At 42.0% G+C, this 17967-nt stretch overlaps 1 protein-coding gene across 1 annotated transcript; it reads right to left on the reverse strand.

Annotated features, from left to right (window-relative positions):
- Positions 1–248: 248 nt before the first annotated feature.
- LOC147904813 (cytokinin riboside 5'-monophosphate phosphoribohydrolase LOG1-like) lies at positions 249–4141 on the reverse strand. The gene is made up of 7 exons (XM_087388501.1): positions 3640–4141; positions 2622–2719; positions 2145–2175; positions 1738–1837; positions 1310–1380; positions 1040–1183; positions 249–453 (listed from the first exon to the last, which is right to left on the reverse strand). The coding sequence occupies exons 1-7, from the start codon at positions 3784–3786 to the stop codon at positions 376–378; spliced, it is 669 nt and encodes a 222-aa protein (XP_087244627.1). The 5' UTR covers positions 3787–4141; the 3' UTR covers positions 249–375.
- Positions 4142–17967: the final 13826 nt, after the last annotated feature.

Raw genomic sequence — 17967 nt, forward strand, 5'->3', positions numbered from 1 at the left:
TGAGGAGTGTTACAAAGATTTCAAAATCAAAAGAAATCTTTGGGGATTTTCAACAAAGAAGATCCGTCCTCATAACTTATAAGTATTCTTAAGTGGGGGAGGAAGGAAGGAATAAAACCATATATGTACAAAAATTTCCCATGCATGGGGTTAAAAGCGAAGAATCCTGTGTGCTGGATGGAGCTGTCACAAAAAGGGAACGAGCAACAGTGTTATGCATGTGGGAGAATGATGAGGATTTACTAATAGAAGTAAAGATGGTGGCCCTGTTCTTGTATTATCATGGGCCTGGTGTTTGGGGAAGATGATTCATTTTTACAAAGGGTGGCCCTTCTTGTTTAAACAAAGAGAATACAGCAGTATTCAGGGTTGAATTCAATTGGAAATGAGACCCAGTTGCTCTATTTCCCAGCTTTGCCTTGGAGCCACTCGGTCATGCACCGGCACATATTCCTGCACAAACAAGATGATCAAGAACAATTCGTTTGCTAATGCTCCAGCATAAAATAAATTTAAGCGCATTTTCTCATGTGTAGATTTTGCCGTTCAAGTGTCTGCTGTCTGTTAATCTCACGAATTTTGAAAAGCATGAGTCGTGAATTAAGGTCGTTTCAGAATTGGGAACCAAAGGGGAAGCGCTTTCAAACCGAGATCATTTGGACAAACCAGGTTCTGCACAAAATTGTGTCAAAATCTTTCACAAAACAACAGTGCGCCTTGAAAACAGAGGCGAAGAATCTGTTCTCAGCACGCACGTTTCAGCTCGAATTTACATTGCAGAGGTCGGTCAGTCACAGGAAACTCATGATAATTGCTGAAATGGAGGATCCGGTGGGCAAAATGAACCGCAAATAGAGGATGATTCGTTACCGAAATGGCAAGAGGAAGGAAGATTGTTTAGCGCAGAAATCAATCAACAAATGGGGGTGCAAGATAAATCGATCAGAAACAGACGATTCCGATCACGGGAAAGCTTTTGTCCTGGCGATTAAGCCAAGAACTGCGAAGAAAGCGGGATTTCATTCGATCAGATTCAAACCTGCATTCTGGCAACGAGCTCTTTGGCCGTAGGAGCAGAAACCACGATATGCCGAGCTGCCGGCTTGATAAATCCCTCCTCCACGAACTTGTCGAACAGATCCAGCAATGAATCGTAGTACCCTTCCACATTCAGTAGCCCTACCTATAATGCGTGTATCAGAAAATTTTCCCGCGAGCAAATCCTCTTTTTCGACGAAGAAAATCATGGCACCAGAATCATCAGCAAAAGCAGGCACCGATTCCTCATAAAAAGCGTCAAAAACCTTACCGGCTTGTCGTGGATCCCGAGCTGCGACCATGTTATCATCTCCAGCAGCTCTTCGAGTGTGCCATATCCGCCTATCAGGAAATCGAGAAATCGCGTTACTTGTAGTTGTTTGCCTGAATCGACTCGAAAAGAAGCTCATTCTTATCCCCAATAGCACCCTGGCGATAGTGATATCTCGAATCTTTTCACTTTATTAAGAACAGAAAACTGCTCGTTATGAGCAGCACTTTCATCCGGACCGAATGACACTTTGGGGAATGCATTCGTTAAGACGATTGACGAAAACAATTAGGAGGTTTAACGGAAAACTTCTTCCTCATCCTGTTGATGAAAGTGGTCGAGTTGTCGAGCAATTCTCTCAATTACCACTTTCATCATCAACAGACGTTTTCCATTTCCATCGGACCTTGGCGTTGACAGAAACTAGCCTGGAAGAGCGATGAAAGCGTCCGCTTGGCGCGCCATCTCCGCCTTGCGCTCGTGCATGTCTGCCACCACTCTCACCTCCCCGACAGTTTCACCGGAAATCTGCAAAACTCTCAAAAACGCACGATCAATTGCCTACCATGACAAAAAAGGCCTCCCGCTTTCATGACCTTCATATTTTTCAAAAAGAAATCTATTGTTTCACGCCGCTGCCTCTTTTCGCCAATTCACTCTAGCAGGCAAAACTCGCATAGCAATGCCAGCACGATTTCCGCAAGTATGTCCCAAACCATTTGCTAACAAACCTAAGTCCATGTTCTGGTTCGCACAAGGTATCCCTCAACGAAGGATATAAGTAACGAAACAACTGCAAAACATTAATCAACGAGCGGAAGCGGATGGAACGTACCTCCTGCGCCGTGAGAGCTTTCGGAATCACCCTGCGCAGCATGATTAGGAAAATCTTAGCCATGGCACTTCTCTAATTACATGCCCTTATACAAACAAAACGAAAAGCATCTTTTCAACAAGACAAGTCCTTTCAACTTTTCTTCAAACTAAACAACTCTGAAAGCTAACATGAAAGCCAGCACACAACTCTTCTGCTTAGAAAATAAACTCGTTTCTGCTTAGAAATTGCAACAGAATGTTTGACCTCAAATCTAATGCGCTGATAATCAACCGAGACGTTTCGTTTTGCCAAGGCAGTTAGCTGGATATGCTTCCCGAACGACGTTGACTTTGCTACAATACTCAGTCCTTTTCGCTTGGTTTATCACTAGTCGAATTGCAACTTGGCACAACTTACCATCAATCATGCTATCAGCTTTGATCGATGCGTTAGAAAACGCTGAAAATGTAGGACCAACTAAGAAACATTACGTACCCTACAACGTGACAGCCACCTTTATGAACAGTTTTTGCGATCAGACCCATCAATCCAACGCTGCCACCCCCGTATACCAGCTCGATTCCGCGCTCCACCTACACAGCCGTCGAATCAAAGGTTGGTCTAGCCTTCCGCGCTCAGTAAGGATTTACAATTATACTACACCAACACAACATCAATCTGACACGGCTCCTCAATACTCAACTCGACTATTCGTAAAAATTTGCAGAAAAGAGAAGCCTGTGTCCCTCTTTAGCTAGCTTGCCAGGAAATTTACTCGTCGAATGTGACGGAATGACCTTAGACCTGCAATTTCGTAAATTCTAAAACCACGCATTATAGAAACTCGAATCAAGCGTGTTGCTTCAAATTTTCTCTATAGGACTGTCAGAACCTGATGTAGCAATAAAGGAGAAAGGAGTCGGAGCTGGAGGACTGTAACAGAGGACACTACGAATTGCTGAGACTGGCGAGATTAATGAAGGTGCACTGCGGTCGTGCCGTCATGGCTAAAGTCATGCATTGCATCAACGCTTGTTGGCCTGGCCGTGAGTCGTGACGTGAAATTGAGGATTGGATTGACGTTGAGTATAGCAAGAGTTGCAGCCTGACGCTTGAGCCGTGAGCATTGGAGTGTTCTTCAACCGCGATGCTTCGAAAACGGTAAGAGGTCAATATTACCGGAGCTCAGAGGTTGAAGGCTGTCAATAAACTTACCTATACAAAAGACTACCACTGGGTTTTCAAACGGGAGAGCCTGGTTCCCGCAATCACATTGCAATTCCTCCAGGCAGTGCGCAGCGTTCGGCACAAATGTTCATACTCGCTCCCAAATTGCGTGTTTCTGGGCAAAGCTTCTACCGATTCTACCTCTAAAGATTAAGAATTATTGTCGAGAAGTTCGGATGAAAATGCCTGATACGTTGAGTCGAGTCATCTGCGCTAAGTAATTCTCGCGTCAACGTTCTCAAACTTGGCATTGAAGTAAACACGTGTTACAGAGAGAGAGCAATACCAACTCTTTGCCCAGCTCGAGCGAAGCGTCGCTAAAGACACTTTTATTGCCACTGCTGCTTCCGCAAAAAACACAGACTCTTCTGAAGCTGGAGGAACCCAGGTTGTCCTCCATGGCCGGGTCGCGATTCAAGTTTAGCAGCCTCATAAACCTGTTCTGAAAATACAAAACACAGGGAGGCCGCGGCTGAAACGTTTCTGCAGGGCGCGCGCGCGGCCGGGAAAGCGTGGGTTTGGGGACGATGGCACGATGTATTCGGGAAGAATTTTGGGGCTAGGAATCAGGAAAGGGAGAGCTGCATTGGGAAGGAAGCGTTGTAGGGGAAGATTGAAGACGGGGGAGGAAGCGAGGAGGGAGGAAGGGAGATAAATTCTGTGGCAAAAGCGATTGAAATGTAGGTACAAGCTCCGCAACCAGAGCAGGTGAAGCACGGAAGAAGGTACAGAGATTTGTGTACAGGATAAAGCACTGCAGGAGTTCAGAAGAAAACTTGGGAGAAAGAAGCTCGAGCTCGAGCTCGGCTATGGCGGACCAAAGCTTATAAAAGTTATAGCAAAGTGAGAGAGACAACAGGGGCGCTCCCTGACGTGCCCACTCCACGTAGACCCGCCACGTCGAAACGCCTCTGTCCTCACTCCCTGTAGTTGTGTGTCCCTATCTCCCCCAGGTGCTTAACGACACGTTAGACGCATCCTACGTGGCTAGCCAGCTGTGAGCCCCACGTGTCAGATCGCGCCTCTCCAAATTTCCACCTGTACCTGTCAAGTGCGCGGTGGTGCCGCGTCAGCAAGGGGCTCCAGAATGCTTGACGGCGGGGCCTCAGGTCGCACGCCGCATGTACCGGCACGTCAGCACACCTCGCACTTTGGGGGCAGGAGAGTACAGGTCACCGGGGATACAAGTGGCAAACTCACTTAAAATTTTTTGAAAATAGTTTTAAAGTACGCGGTTGGGCGCTATCTATTAGCTGACCGTGGCGGCGGACGGTGACCGGCCACCGGCCAGGTCGGTTTACCGTTCAAGTACATGCTGGTTGGTTGTGACGTGTACCGTTAAAAATCGCCGGCAGCCGAATCATTTCAAAGAAACCCTTAAAAATTAAGGACTATGCTTGCGTTTAGGGCCTAATATTTTTGCCGGGAAAGTTAGTTGTTTGCCAATTGGCTGTGAGGCTATGATAATAGCCGTTAAAAATTGGTGGGCAGTTAGTCAGGGGTCAGAGTCTTACCCTAAATGGCAATGTACTCTCTTTTTTTTTATTTTCTTGGGAATCATTGATACTTTGCAGAATTAAACTCACGCGAATATTTGCTCTCGAAATCCGCGAAAATCTAATCTTAAATTTTAATGTCCCCTTTTTCATCGCGTATATTTAATAGTAGCCCTTTCAGTTTATCGGGAAATAAGACATCCTCACACATCCCCCCCACAAATAGCTCCATGTCATGATTCTCTTGCCTAGTCCTTCATTCAAGGGCTCTCCCTGATACTCCCTACTAACAAGCTCTTTCCACCCAGGGATAAATGGGCCATTTTCACAGAGGGCAGCCACCTCTCTGTTGTTCACATGCCACAACTCAAATGGCACTTCGAGCCAACACTGGCAGGATGAATCCAACTAATTTCCTTGGATCCAAAGGGCCTCCTTGGTTTAACCTGCATTGAGAAATGAACTTGCAGCCTCGAAAGGTGAGCTTGCTGTCTCTGGCAGGGTATCCACCAATCAACTCTCACCTTGCCCTCCTTCTGTCCCTGCCTCTGTGTTGATACTCTGCACTGGCTCTTCTACCTCTATCTCCATTCTGCCCGTGGGAACGACAAAAGGCAAGTGGCTGTTATGCAACCCACCGCCACCGGTGGCACTGAGAAGGAGCAGGGGTGTCACATTCACCCCTGCGTGGAAATAGCTAGTAAGGATCTCTGTTAACATTTGTGAAGATATCTTCATCATCATTCCCAAAACAAAAATTTCTCAACAAAAAAGCATTTGGGTTTTACAATTTTCCCATTCTGCTTAAGGATTATACAAGAGTTTTGGGCCAATGAAACGAGCTGACATCCAACATTGATTTTCGTGGCAGAAAACTAAGCCGTCCTCCAATTTTGTCCCTTCTTTCACAAATAACCTCAATAATGAGTCTCTTACTATCTCCATATGGCTGATGTGAATTGGAACCTCAAAATTCAGCAGTAGAAGCACAATTGGGAATTTCATATTGCTAGAAAGATTGCAAGGTCTTGTTCAAGTCAATTGCACAACATCACATTAATGATGCTGACAATCTACCCAACAATGGGCAACTTGCACCTTGTTTCACGTAACCTTCATTAATCCCAACGTCTAATTCTCTCCTCAAAGCTAAAGACATCTTACCAATAGATAATTTCTCAATTAGCATTATTTGTGTAATTTTTTAAATTAGCATTATTTGTGTAATTTTTTAAAATAAATTCACCTAACCACAAATAATGCAATCAAATTGAGTTTTAAGGATGTTGACCCGTCTTTTCAATCGAGGCTGCAATCCCTACTGAAACACCTCTCTTTATTGGTCATAACTACATTATGACCAATAAATCGCATACAACTCAAATCCTTAGTTTATGGATTGATAATGCTCATATCTTCTCCATGATGTTATCTGCTTATACAATTTGGTGAAATGATATTTGTATGATTAAATAGTTTCCTTGTGTTATAGTCAATAACTACCTTTGAAAATACATTGACTCTTGAAATGATACCAAATTTTATACCCAAAGTCCTAGGAGATGCCTAGAAAAAAAATATTATTGTTAATACAAATCCTCACCAAACTCTTTTAATAGAATTGTGACTACAATTGAAATCCAATAGAAATTGATACGATAGTTTATGCAATCTACACAACCTCAACCACCACAGATCTTTTTAAAATGGCATTCTTCATCTTTCATGGTCGTCTGAAAGGCTATGAAAGCAAAATGTCTATCCCTTAAAATTCATGCACTAACAACAAAGTTTTTAGAAAATCCATTACATGTACATACTTGCAATAAATTAGTTTCTTTGAATGAAACAATCACTCTTGTAGGCCTTTATTCACCACCCATGTGGTCAAACCAAGTAAAGCTATGAAATCATGATTTCCATTTACACCCCATGCCACCTAGTTTACTTTTCTATTAACTTCTATTAATCATTGCATTCATAACTATTAAGTTAAAGGAGGTTGAGCTTTTTAAGAAAAAACTAATAGGTTAAAGGAGACTAAACTTGTAGAAACTTTGTTAATAAGTACCATAGATGGACAATATGAAGTGGACTTACCTTTTTTGTATTCCATTCACATTTTGTTGATGTAGAGCAAGTAATTTCATAAAGAACCATCAAACACGTGAAGATATAATATCTTACTCATATTTTCAAATAAAAGACATAAAATAAGGAACCTTTCAAAAGGTGTCCCAATGTGCATATTTACTTAAAGACTTTTCTTTACTTTCCACTTCAATCGAAAATCAGTCAATCATGTCTACGACTAGCAACCTCAATCTGGAGGCATCTGCTAAGCTAGGCAACTCTGCGATGGGAAATGCTCACGAAACCTGCAAATCCTTGAAAAACACAGCAACACTCTTTGAAAATACGCACAAACTCTCAAAACTCACAAACGAAAGAGACAGAACAAGCGTGACGGGTACAATCTCCCCCCATAGGTGTGGTGCTCTCCTTCCACCTCCTATGTATTTATGTATATTCCCCAAAAAGCTTACGAGCAAGAATCATACAAAAAGCCTCTGTGCTTTCCTCCATACACCCTTTTACAAAAAGCCCATCCACCTTCTAGAATAGCTGGCTTTTTCTAAAAATAAAGCTTTTTCTAACTTTAGTTTATACACTTAGCCAAGCCACTAATATTCCAAAATTCAATTATGTACATAAGCTTTTGTAATATCAAAAATTAGGCATAAGCCTTATTCATCCCTGCATCACTGGAGTTGTGCCTACGCGCCCAAAATATGGTGGATCATGCTTGCCAGATGTCATCGCCCCATCAATTACTCTTCCCCTAGATTCACATGATCAATAGTAATGAAATATTTCAAGCACAAGATAACCTTGGAATTAATCACCACAATCAATCAACCTTTCAGTATTATAGCAACGTGAAATCAATAAATCACAAATGAATGGTGCACACATGCGACACATACCATCTCATGGTGCACCTGATGCTACACATGAATAAAATCGTACGGATGGTGCACACATGCTACACATACCATCATCGTGTAAGTGGTGCACACAATGCTACACACTCATACAGCCCGCAGCCGTATATCCAACCATGTAGGAGCACACATGCATCACTATGAAATAGCGAGCACACATGCATCAGTTGCGCAACAAAAATGCTGGATCTCACTAAACTAAATACTGAAGGATTAAATTAATGGGATAATTCCAATTCTCGTAACATCCCTCTTGCTTTAAATCGTAATTGCCCTCAATTGCTAAATCTATCAATGATAGTCCAAATTATATCAAAACATGAGCTAGTTGTAGGAAATCCAGTAATAAAGTCCATAGAAATGTACTCCCATGGGCCATGAGGAATTAGTAAAGGCATAAGTAAACCTTGATATTTGCCCTTGTAGCTCTTGACTTTTTGACAAATAAGACATTGTGCAACAAAAGTTGCAGCATCAAATTTAACCTTAGGCCAAAAAAAATCTTGAATTACAGTCTGATACGTAGCAGCGATGCCTCTATGTCCCATGTAGGGTGGCTGATGTACCTCTTCTAGTACCAAGTGTCGAAATGGTGCAGTGACACACAAGCGCTTTTCGTAGAATAGATAGTCATTATGAATGGAATACGAGACCATAGGGGTGCTATTAGCTTGCTTAATCTTATGCCAAATTTCTAAAAAGTCTCGATCAGTAGGATAGTGGACATCTTCATAGGCTCGAAAGGGTCTCCCTCGATGACTGAGATATTATTTATGCTGGGTCGATGGCTCAGTGCATCGGCAACTACATTGTCTTTGCCTAGTTGATATTGGATCATCGGTTTAAAGCTGTCAATAAAGGTAGCCCATTTAATGTGCCGATCCGAGATCACCAGCTGAGTAAGGAAATGTCTAAGACTCTGGTGATCAATCTTAATGTGAGTAACTCGGAACCCATAAGATAGTGTTTCCAGAGTTTAAGGGCATGCACCACAACGGTGAGGCTAATTCTTTATCATACGTGGAATAGTTTAGCTCTGCTGGTTTTAATTTACGTGACTTGAATGCAATTGTATGGTTATCTTGCATGAGCACAGCCCCAAAACCCTATCCACTAGCATCAGTAACCATGACAAAGAAGGGTCTCGTAAAGTTCAGCATGGTCAAAACTGGTTTATGCATCATTGCACCCTTAAGTCGTTGAAAAGCTAAAGTGTGCTACTCACCCTAAGAGAAAGCATGAGTCTTACACAGTAGTTCGGTCAATGGATGTGTGATAGAAACTACACATACCTAGAAAAGATCATAACTCATGGATATCTTTAGGCTGTGGCCAGTTTACTATCACTTCTACCTTCTTGGGATCTACTCGAATGCCTTCAGCTGAAACAATGTGTCCAAGATATTCAATTTCAGGCTGGAAAAAAGAACTTTTCTTCGGGTTGGCATACAATTGGTTCTCACGTAAGAGAGAGAAAACAAGATTCAAGTGTTTCTCATGTTCCTCTCGACTCTTGCTATAAATCATGATATCATCAAAGAAAACTACCACAAAGTCTTGATAGGGTAGGAAGATACGATTCATCATCCGACTAAATGTGGCAGGTGCATTGGTCAATCCAAAAGGAATAACAAGATATTCATAGTGACCAGTTTGGGTTCTAAAAGCAGTCTTGAAAATATCGAGCTCGATCACTCTCACTTGATGATATCCTGACTTAAGATCGATCTTGCTAAAGATTGTGGATCCTTTTAACTTGTCGAGTAGATCATCAACTCTTGGAATGGGGTATCAATTTTTCACTGTGATTTTATTTAAGGCAGATAATTGATGCACATTCGGAAAGTTCCATTTTTCTTCTTGACAAGAAGAACGGGTGCCCCAAATGGTGAGCTACTAGGTCGAATTAGGCCTCTAGCCAAAAGATCTTCTATTTGGGATTGAATCTCTTGCTGCTCAGTAGGATTGTGCCTATATGGTGATTTACACGGTGGTGCGCTACCTGGAATAAGGTCAATCTTATGATCCTCAGGTCTAGATTGAGATAGGCTAGGGGGTAAGTCTTCCATAAAGCAGTCGTCATAGGTAGCTAAAAAAGGATCCAAAGGGCTCTTTCTTAGTTTTCTTAGTCTCAGGACTCATAACCAGATTTGTCTTCTCATGTTTGTGCAAAGCTCTTTTAGCTTGGGTATGTGACAATATAGGCCAAGAGGGAAGATTCTTGTCGCATTCTAGAGTCATAATCTCAGTGGTCAGAGTAATGGTGCGTTCAAGATAATCAGGTTTGGCATTATGATCGACACGCCAGGGCATCCCTAGAATGAGATCTTGCTCATGCAAAGGAGCGACTAAGAAATCACGGCTCTCAACTAATGGCCCTAAAGTCACCTCAAGATCCTTAACCATTTGCAAACAATTGTAATTCAATCCTTGAAAAGCTAATTTGACTTTATATTTTGTTTTGATGGTTGCGAGCCCTAACTTTTCAACCAAACATTGCGAAATCAAAAAATGGGTGCTCCCATCATCAAAAAAGACACTATGTTCTTTTTCATGCAATAGTGCAGCCATATGTAACAAAGAAGTAAGAAAATAAGATGCACTTTTACCTTAATAACACTTACCTGAAGGGGTGTAGTTGGCATCTTTAGTGTCATTGTCCTCATCCTCACCCTCTTGCTTGAAAGATTTATCATGGGATCCATCATCAATGTAGTTGATCCGTGCGGAGTTATTGTGCTAACTATTACCGTTGGTACGTCCATTGGTTCTCCCTCCATTGCCTCTGTTGTTATTGGTAGCATTCTTTGCTTGGGTACCTGTCTTGTGTGTAGCAAATGGATTATTTGGACATTCATAAGAGTAGTGTCCCTTGTCTTTGCATTTGTAACATGTGACAAGTTCTTTGGTTCTTCAATTAATACGTGTCTTAGTAGGTTTCCAATTAGACTTACCATCATATCTACCAACTTTACCACTTACACCCTCCTGCTTGAAGTATGAAGTGTGCTTCTTTGCTCGAGGGGTGCGAGTAGCAAAGCTTCTTCCCTGCTTTCTTTCTGACTCTAATGCCAAATCCATAGCATCAAAAGCTGTAGATGGTCGAAGCATATGTACATCAGCACGAATAGTAGGGCGTAAACCCTCAACAAAGGTATGACATTTCTCCTTTCAGGATACTTTCTCAATAGTTTGCAATTGAAGTAGAGAGGAAAGATATTTGTCGGTGTATGCGTCCACACTCTCATTATCCAACCACCTCAATCTTTGCCATTGCCTGCGAGTATCCTCTTCAAACTATGTAGGTAGGAAGCGCTTCTTGATTTTATCTTTGAATGCTTCCCATGTCTTTGGAACATGAGTGCTTTCAGCAACTACACTCCACCATCACTCCACCATAATTGTGCACTGCTTGTCATGTGACTCGTAGCAAGTTTTACCTTCTCGATCTCTTCATACCGTTCTCCCAAAAAGTATTGATTGAAAGAACTAATCCATGCAAGTAAAGCTTGTCCATCTCTTTTACCATCATATTTTGGAAAAGAAAAAGTTTTGCGATTAATCTTACCAGACTTCTTCTTATCATGAAGCTTGAGTGCTTTCAATATGTCCTTTCCCATGTTGTCTTCATCGCTGGACTCATGTGAAGGAGTAGTGTCATGATGTCATCGTAGTGAAGTCTTCACATGTCGCTTCTTCTTCCTTTGATGTCTCGTCTTGCTTCTTCCACACTATCACTGATTCTGATGATTTGCTACTTTCACTTTTTTCATCATCTCTGTCCTTCATACGCTTCTTTGTGACTTCAATCATCTCTTTTAACACTCGATTTGTGCGTTCTTCGTTGGCTTTATGCGTGTTGCACATGTTGCACATGTACTCAAGTTCCTGCTCAAGGTCCCGTGCATGATGTTTCCATGCATCCAGTGAATCTGATGCGTGCATAGGTTCCTCGTCCTCAATCGATATAGGTGGCTTCCAAGTTGTCATCACTTGGCATAGAGCATCTTCAATCTCTTGACGTTGTTGCTTCTCATGCTGATAGCATTCTCGCCATTCTTCCTCAGTAAGTGTCATCGGTGTTGAACTTCTTCTTGACCGATAATGATCGTTTTTCACATTCTTCATCATGATGTAGATCTTCAGGATAAGCTATCTCTGATGGAATACGCCTTCCAGACATAGTTAAGTATGTGCACGGTGCAAAGAAGAAATCACAATGAAAGGAAATACACACAAACACAAGACTTATCTCAATTCGGTTTCCAAGCTTTTAAAGCGGCTATTTATCGAATAGTATCTCTGTGGGCTCTCGAACTCACACGATTCCAACAAGTGAATCCACGTTGCAAGGTACAAAGCAAAGCTTGTGTCCGATAGTACTTGTAGACTGCCTGCCGCGCTCTTGTGAACACTTGCTTTTGAGATTCTCCTCTTCCAAAATCCGTTGGGTTGCTCCCCTGTTTGCACTTTTGCCTTGAAGGATATCTTTATGACTAGGAACTTCAAGGAATAGAGCAACAAAGTGACTTGATCTAGTGGATAGTCACCAATTGTTAAGGGGACTTGAGCTAGAACAGTACCGAGATGGGGACCTCCCATGAAGATTTAAGAGCAATCTCCCAAGGCTTCCTCGTGCACAGCCAACAACGCCAACGGTGCCTTCAATGCCAGGTATGCCAAGGACTACGCCTTGGTCGCTGCCTTGGTCGCCGCTTAGAGGAGCTAAGGCACGGGTGTGCATTCACAAGCTTCGACTAGTCTACGTACGACTGACTTCTTTTGCTGCGACCTCCTTTTTTTTCTCTTCGCCGCACGTTTTTCTGCCTGCAAGCCATTCTGCGCTATTCACTTCTGATGCTTCGAACTTTGTTGCGCTCTTGTATGCGGTGTCTACAATCTGATGCGTGCTGTGATTCCTTGTTTAAGGATGCAGGGTGCATGTGCTTCCCGTGCTATGGATGACGAACAAGCTTCGACCTATCTATGTACGACCGACTTCTTTTGCTGCGACCTTTTTTTTCTCTTCGCCGCATGTTTTCCTACCTGCGAGCCATTCTACGCTGTTCGCTTCTGTTGCTTCAAACTTCGTTGTGCTCTTGTACACGGTGTCTGCAATTTGATGCATGCTGCAGTTTCTTATTTGAGGATGTAGGGTGCATGTGCTTCTCGTGCTATGGATGACAAACCCTGGTTCTAATACCACTGCGATGGGAAACGCTCACAGGACTTGCAAATCCTTGAAAAACACAGCAACACTCTTCGAAAATACACTCACAAACGGAAGAGACAGGACAAGCATGCTAAGTACAATCTCCCCCCATAGGAGTGGTGCTCTCCTTCCACCTCCTATGTATTTATGTATATTCCCCAAAAAGCTTCCGAGCAAGAATCATACAAAAAGCCTTTGTGCTTTCCTCTCCATACACCCTTTTACAAAAAGCCCATCCACCTTCTCAAACAACTGGCTTTTTCTAAAAATAAAGCTTTTTCTAACTTTAGTTTATACACTTAGCCAAGCCACTAATATTCCAAAATTCAATTATGTACATAAGCTTTTGTAATATCAAAAATTAGGCATAAGCCTTATTCATCCCCGCATCACTCAAGTTGCGCCTACGCGCCCAAAATATGGCGGATCATGCTTGCCAGATGCCATCACCGATCAATTACTCTTCCCCTGGATTCACACGATCAATAGTAATGAAATATTTCAAGCATAAGATAAACCTTGGAATTAATCACCACAATCAATCAACCTTTCAGTATTATAGCAAGGCGAAATCAATAAATCATAGATGAATGGTGCACACATGCGACACATACCATCTCATGGTGCACCTGATGCTACACATGAATAAAATCGTACAGATGGTGCACACATGCTACACATACCGTCATCGCGTAAGTGGTGCACACAATGCTACACACTCATACAATCACCGCAGCCATATATCCAACCATGTAGGAGCACACATGCATCACTACGGAACAGCAAGCACACATGCAGTCTCACTAAAGTAAATACTGAAGGATTAAATTAATGGGATAATTCCAATTCTCGTAACAAACTCAATTACGACACATGGAAATAGTGAATGGAGACCATTCTTGTACTTCGGGACAAATGGGAGTATGTTGATGGATCTACACCTAGACCATTGGATGATCCAACCAGCAGTAGCTCTACTCCACCTGTTGTCACAGCACTAGTAGCAGGATCTACAGCAGGATCTCTAGCTACACAAACAGTTTTTGCACCTGTAGCAAATCCTGATTACATGGGACAAGAAAGACAAGTATGCATATTATCTAATCAAGCAAAATGTGCAAGATGTCATGCTAGAATAGCTCAACACTGTCAAGACATCAAAAGAAGCATGGGATATGTTTGTAGCTCTCTACGAGTCCAAGAACACTTCCAGGATTCTGACACTGAGAAAGAAAATCAACTAGAGTTTCCGCAATAGCAGTGAAACCGGTCATGCTTATGTACTCAAAATCAAAGACTACAACAATCAACTCACAGTAGCAGGAGAGACTATGAATCCCGTAGAAATGGTTCAAGTCATCCTGAATGGACTAGGAGAGGGATACGAGAATCTAGTCTAGAGTATTGCCATCAAATGGCAAATTCTGACACTGGAAGAACTTCAGTCAGTTTTACTTGGTGAAGAACTCAGGACTTAGACCATTCACGCATGCAAAGGTCATTCTAATGATCAAGCATTCACAGCTTTAGATAGAGGTAGAGGCAAAGGTAGAGGTAGATCATTCCAGCGAAGTGGTCATCATCAACAACAAAGTCATTAGCAAAGTTAGAATCATCATCAGCATCATCCTCAGCAACATCATAATCAGCAAAGAGGAAATCCTTCCAATCAAGAAAGATTCCAAGGACGAGGGAATGCATCCACCAACTTGTCAAACATTCAGTGCAATCATTATCATAAGTTTGGACAATATGAAAGAGATTGCCGCAAGAAGTAGAACGACCAAGGTCATCAATCTAGCAGCAATCGAGGGAATTCTTGCGGAAGAGAAAATCATCGTGGTGGACATTCTAGTCACAGTCATTATGTAAATGAACATGGGAATATGTTCCTTGTAAACAAGGAAACGCAGAAGACCAATATAGTGTATCTTGATAGTGATTGCAATTCAAAAGAGGATTTCAGTTATCAAGTCGACCAAGCAGATCGGGATCCTTGGTACATTGACAGCAGTGCATCATCTCATATGACAAAGCATCAGGAATGGTTCACAGATATGAAACCATTAGAAGATCAGAAGAATGTCATCTACACGACAGATAATACAATGAATCCAATTCAAGGGATAGGCATTATCCCTATGAACAATTTCACTAGTACAAAAGGATTGGTGAAAGATGTACTCTATGTCCCAAAGCTCAGCAAGAACCTCTTGTTAGTAGGTCAAATGAAGGAATGCAACTACCGAGTCATCTTCGACAGAGATGAATGCACTATCAGAGACAAATTCAAAGGATTTCAGCTAGTAGGAAAAGGAGTCAAGGAAGGATGCTTGTTTAGAATGCTAGCGATAGTACCATATTTGCATGTCATGTCAGCTCAACCACAACAAATGCAACTATCCGCAAAATGGCACAAGAGATATGGGCATGTCAATTTCAAGAGCTTGACAGATCTCAAGAATCAGAATATGGCAATTGGGATTCCTAAGCTAGAGTTTCTTGGAAAAGTTTGTGAAGCATGCTGCTTTGCCAAACAAAAAGTAAACCAACTTCAGCAAAAGCACCTCCTGAGCACGAGGTATTCTTGATTTGATACATACAGATGTATGGGGTTATGCCCAGACCCGCAACATCAATGGTTCACTTTACTACTTGACTTTCATCGACGACTACAACAAATATTGTTGGGTCTAACTTTTGAAAGAGAAATCTTAACTTTTTTCCAAATGTCAAGAATTCAAAGCCATGGTAGAAAACCAGACAAGCAGAAAGATCAAAGTCATGAGATCAGATAGAGGAGGTGAATACATGTCTTCAGCATTCATGAACTTTTGCAGAAGTCACGGCGTTCGAAGACAATTCACTTGTGCAGATACTCCTCAGCCGAATGCAAGATCTGAAATGAAGAATGGTACTTTAGCAGAAAGTGGTAGAGCAATGCTTAGTGAGAAGCATCTTCTGAATCAGTATTGGGCAGAAGCAATAGCCACTACAGACTACTTGCTTAATCAGTTTTCAATCGAACCGATTCAAGGTATGACACCTGAACCCATCCAAGAAGCTATACACTTCAAATCTTGCTACCCTTTTTAAAACTGTTTCAGTCAATGGTAGGGGATAATGATCTCTGATTGTTGTTGTATTGACATTCTTGAGATTCACACATATTCTAAGCTTCTTGTTTTTCTTAGGAACAATCACAATTGGTGACACTAATGGATATGCTCGATCTCATAAATGAAACCAGCCTCCAGTAGTTTTTCTAGTTCTTCATAGACATGGGTGCCATACTTGCGATTTGTCCTATAAGGTCCACATACCTTTGGTTTGGATCCTTCCCTTATTGGTATGGTATGTACTGCAACTTCTAGGGAAATCCCTTTCATTTCTTTGTAGGACCAAGCCATGCAATCTCTATATTCCATTAGCAATGCTTTCAATTCATTTTCTCTTCTAGAGTGAGTTGTTCACTGATGTACATAGACTTTTCTACTTCACCGTCCAAGGCAAGATCTAGTTTCCTTGTCTTGGATAGTCCTTCATAAACTGGGGTATCCTCAATATTCTCTTAGTAATCGGGAACTTCCCTTAGGCCTTCATGGCACTTTGAGGTGCTTGCTTGGCTGCTAGCTCTACTGGAATACGTTTGGTCCGATTCACCTGTGTTCCCTTGTTCTTATTTTTTGTTACTATTCACCTTTTCACTCTTCATTCTCACATTGGGTTTGAATTTTCTAAGCTTTTTGCTTTGTGAGACCAGCGATGGATTTTCAATAAGAGTTGCACTCCCAAGGAGTGGTTCTTTGGCCATACAAAGACCTTCAAGCCCTTTAGGATCCCATTTAAAATTTGGGGACTCGGGTGCTTTTGTGGGCTTAGTCAATTACAATTCTACCACTCTTGTCTGCATTCTTTCGAATTCATTGAAATGCTCTATCTTAGCCTTGTGGTGCTGTACACCCTCCTTCTTTTTCCTGGACCAGTTGCTTTTGAATTGTGATGAAGGGTCAATCTTGGGGAATTTAATGGCCATGAGTGCCTGTAGGATTGCCAAGTCATTGTCAAATACTTGGCCTTCCAAGGATGCATTATCAGCTTTTGTTTCCAAATCCCACTCTATGTTGGCACCGTAGCCTTCTATTATAGACTCTTTAGGGTCATTGTCCCATTCGACACCTATCATGAACTGGCATTTCCACTACTTCTGATTCATCGTCCCAGATTGGTGCTTCTAGTTGTATCATTTGGGCATCCACATCTGGCAATATTAGATGTGTTGTTTTACAATTATCTATTGTAGCCAATGTCTGTATCCAATTGTTGATGTCACTTTGTGTATCCCCTTCTATGGGCATTTGTGCATTGGTAGGTTCAAGGGATACATGACTTATGGCTGTAGTGGAAGAAGTGTCTTCAAGACTTCTAGGAATAGTGGTTTGATTTCCCTTGTTCCTGGATTTATCTTGAAAGCAGTTTCTCTATTTTGGATAGTGATCCTATCGGTTCCCCAATCATGGAGTACTGATGCTTCTCGAAGCCATGGTCTTCCCAACAATATTTGGTATGCTGTGGTGCCCTTGGGAAGACCCAAGATAGTAAACTAGAGCGTGAATCTTACTCCAGCAATTTTTGTTGACACATTGTCGATGATACCCAATGGCTTCATTTTTGTGTGGTTAGCTAGGCGGATGTTGAATGTGGCCTTTTGCATTGGAGATAGGCCCCATTCTTCATATAGATCTCTTGCCTGAATGTTTACTTCAGCTCCGCTCTCCACTATTGCCGGGTATTGACCAAAGGCTTTATGCTCCAATGGGATGGTTACATTTTTTATCTCATCCTGAGCACCGAATTTGACCAAAATTGTCTTTTCCTATTCTTCAAGTGGGGGGAAGTAT

Source organism: Dipteris shenzhenensis, chromosome 2 (genome assembly GCF_047967505.1).
Source record: "Dipteris shenzhenensis isolate YYH24624 ecotype China chromosome 2, Dip_SZ_1.0, whole genome shotgun sequence".
In the NCBI taxonomy this organism is placed as follows: Eukaryota; Viridiplantae; Streptophyta; class Polypodiopsida; order Gleicheniales; family Dipteridaceae; genus Dipteris; species Dipteris shenzhenensis.

Bases quoted from the DNA above. Each gene is read 5' to 3' on its own strand.
- LOC147904813 (XM_087388501.1), bottom strand. From the start codon at position 3,786: ATGAGGCTGCTAAACTTGAATCGCGACCCGGCCATGGAGGACAACCTG. The intron at 2,176-2,621 runs GTACGTAATGTT...CATGCTGCGCAG, and splicing joins GGTGGCTGTCACGTTGTAGG to GGTGATTCCGAAAGCTCTCA. The intron at 1,184-1,309 runs GTAAGGTTTTTG...CACGCATTATAG, and splicing joins TCGGGATCCACGACAAGCCG to GTAGGGCTACTGAATGTGGA.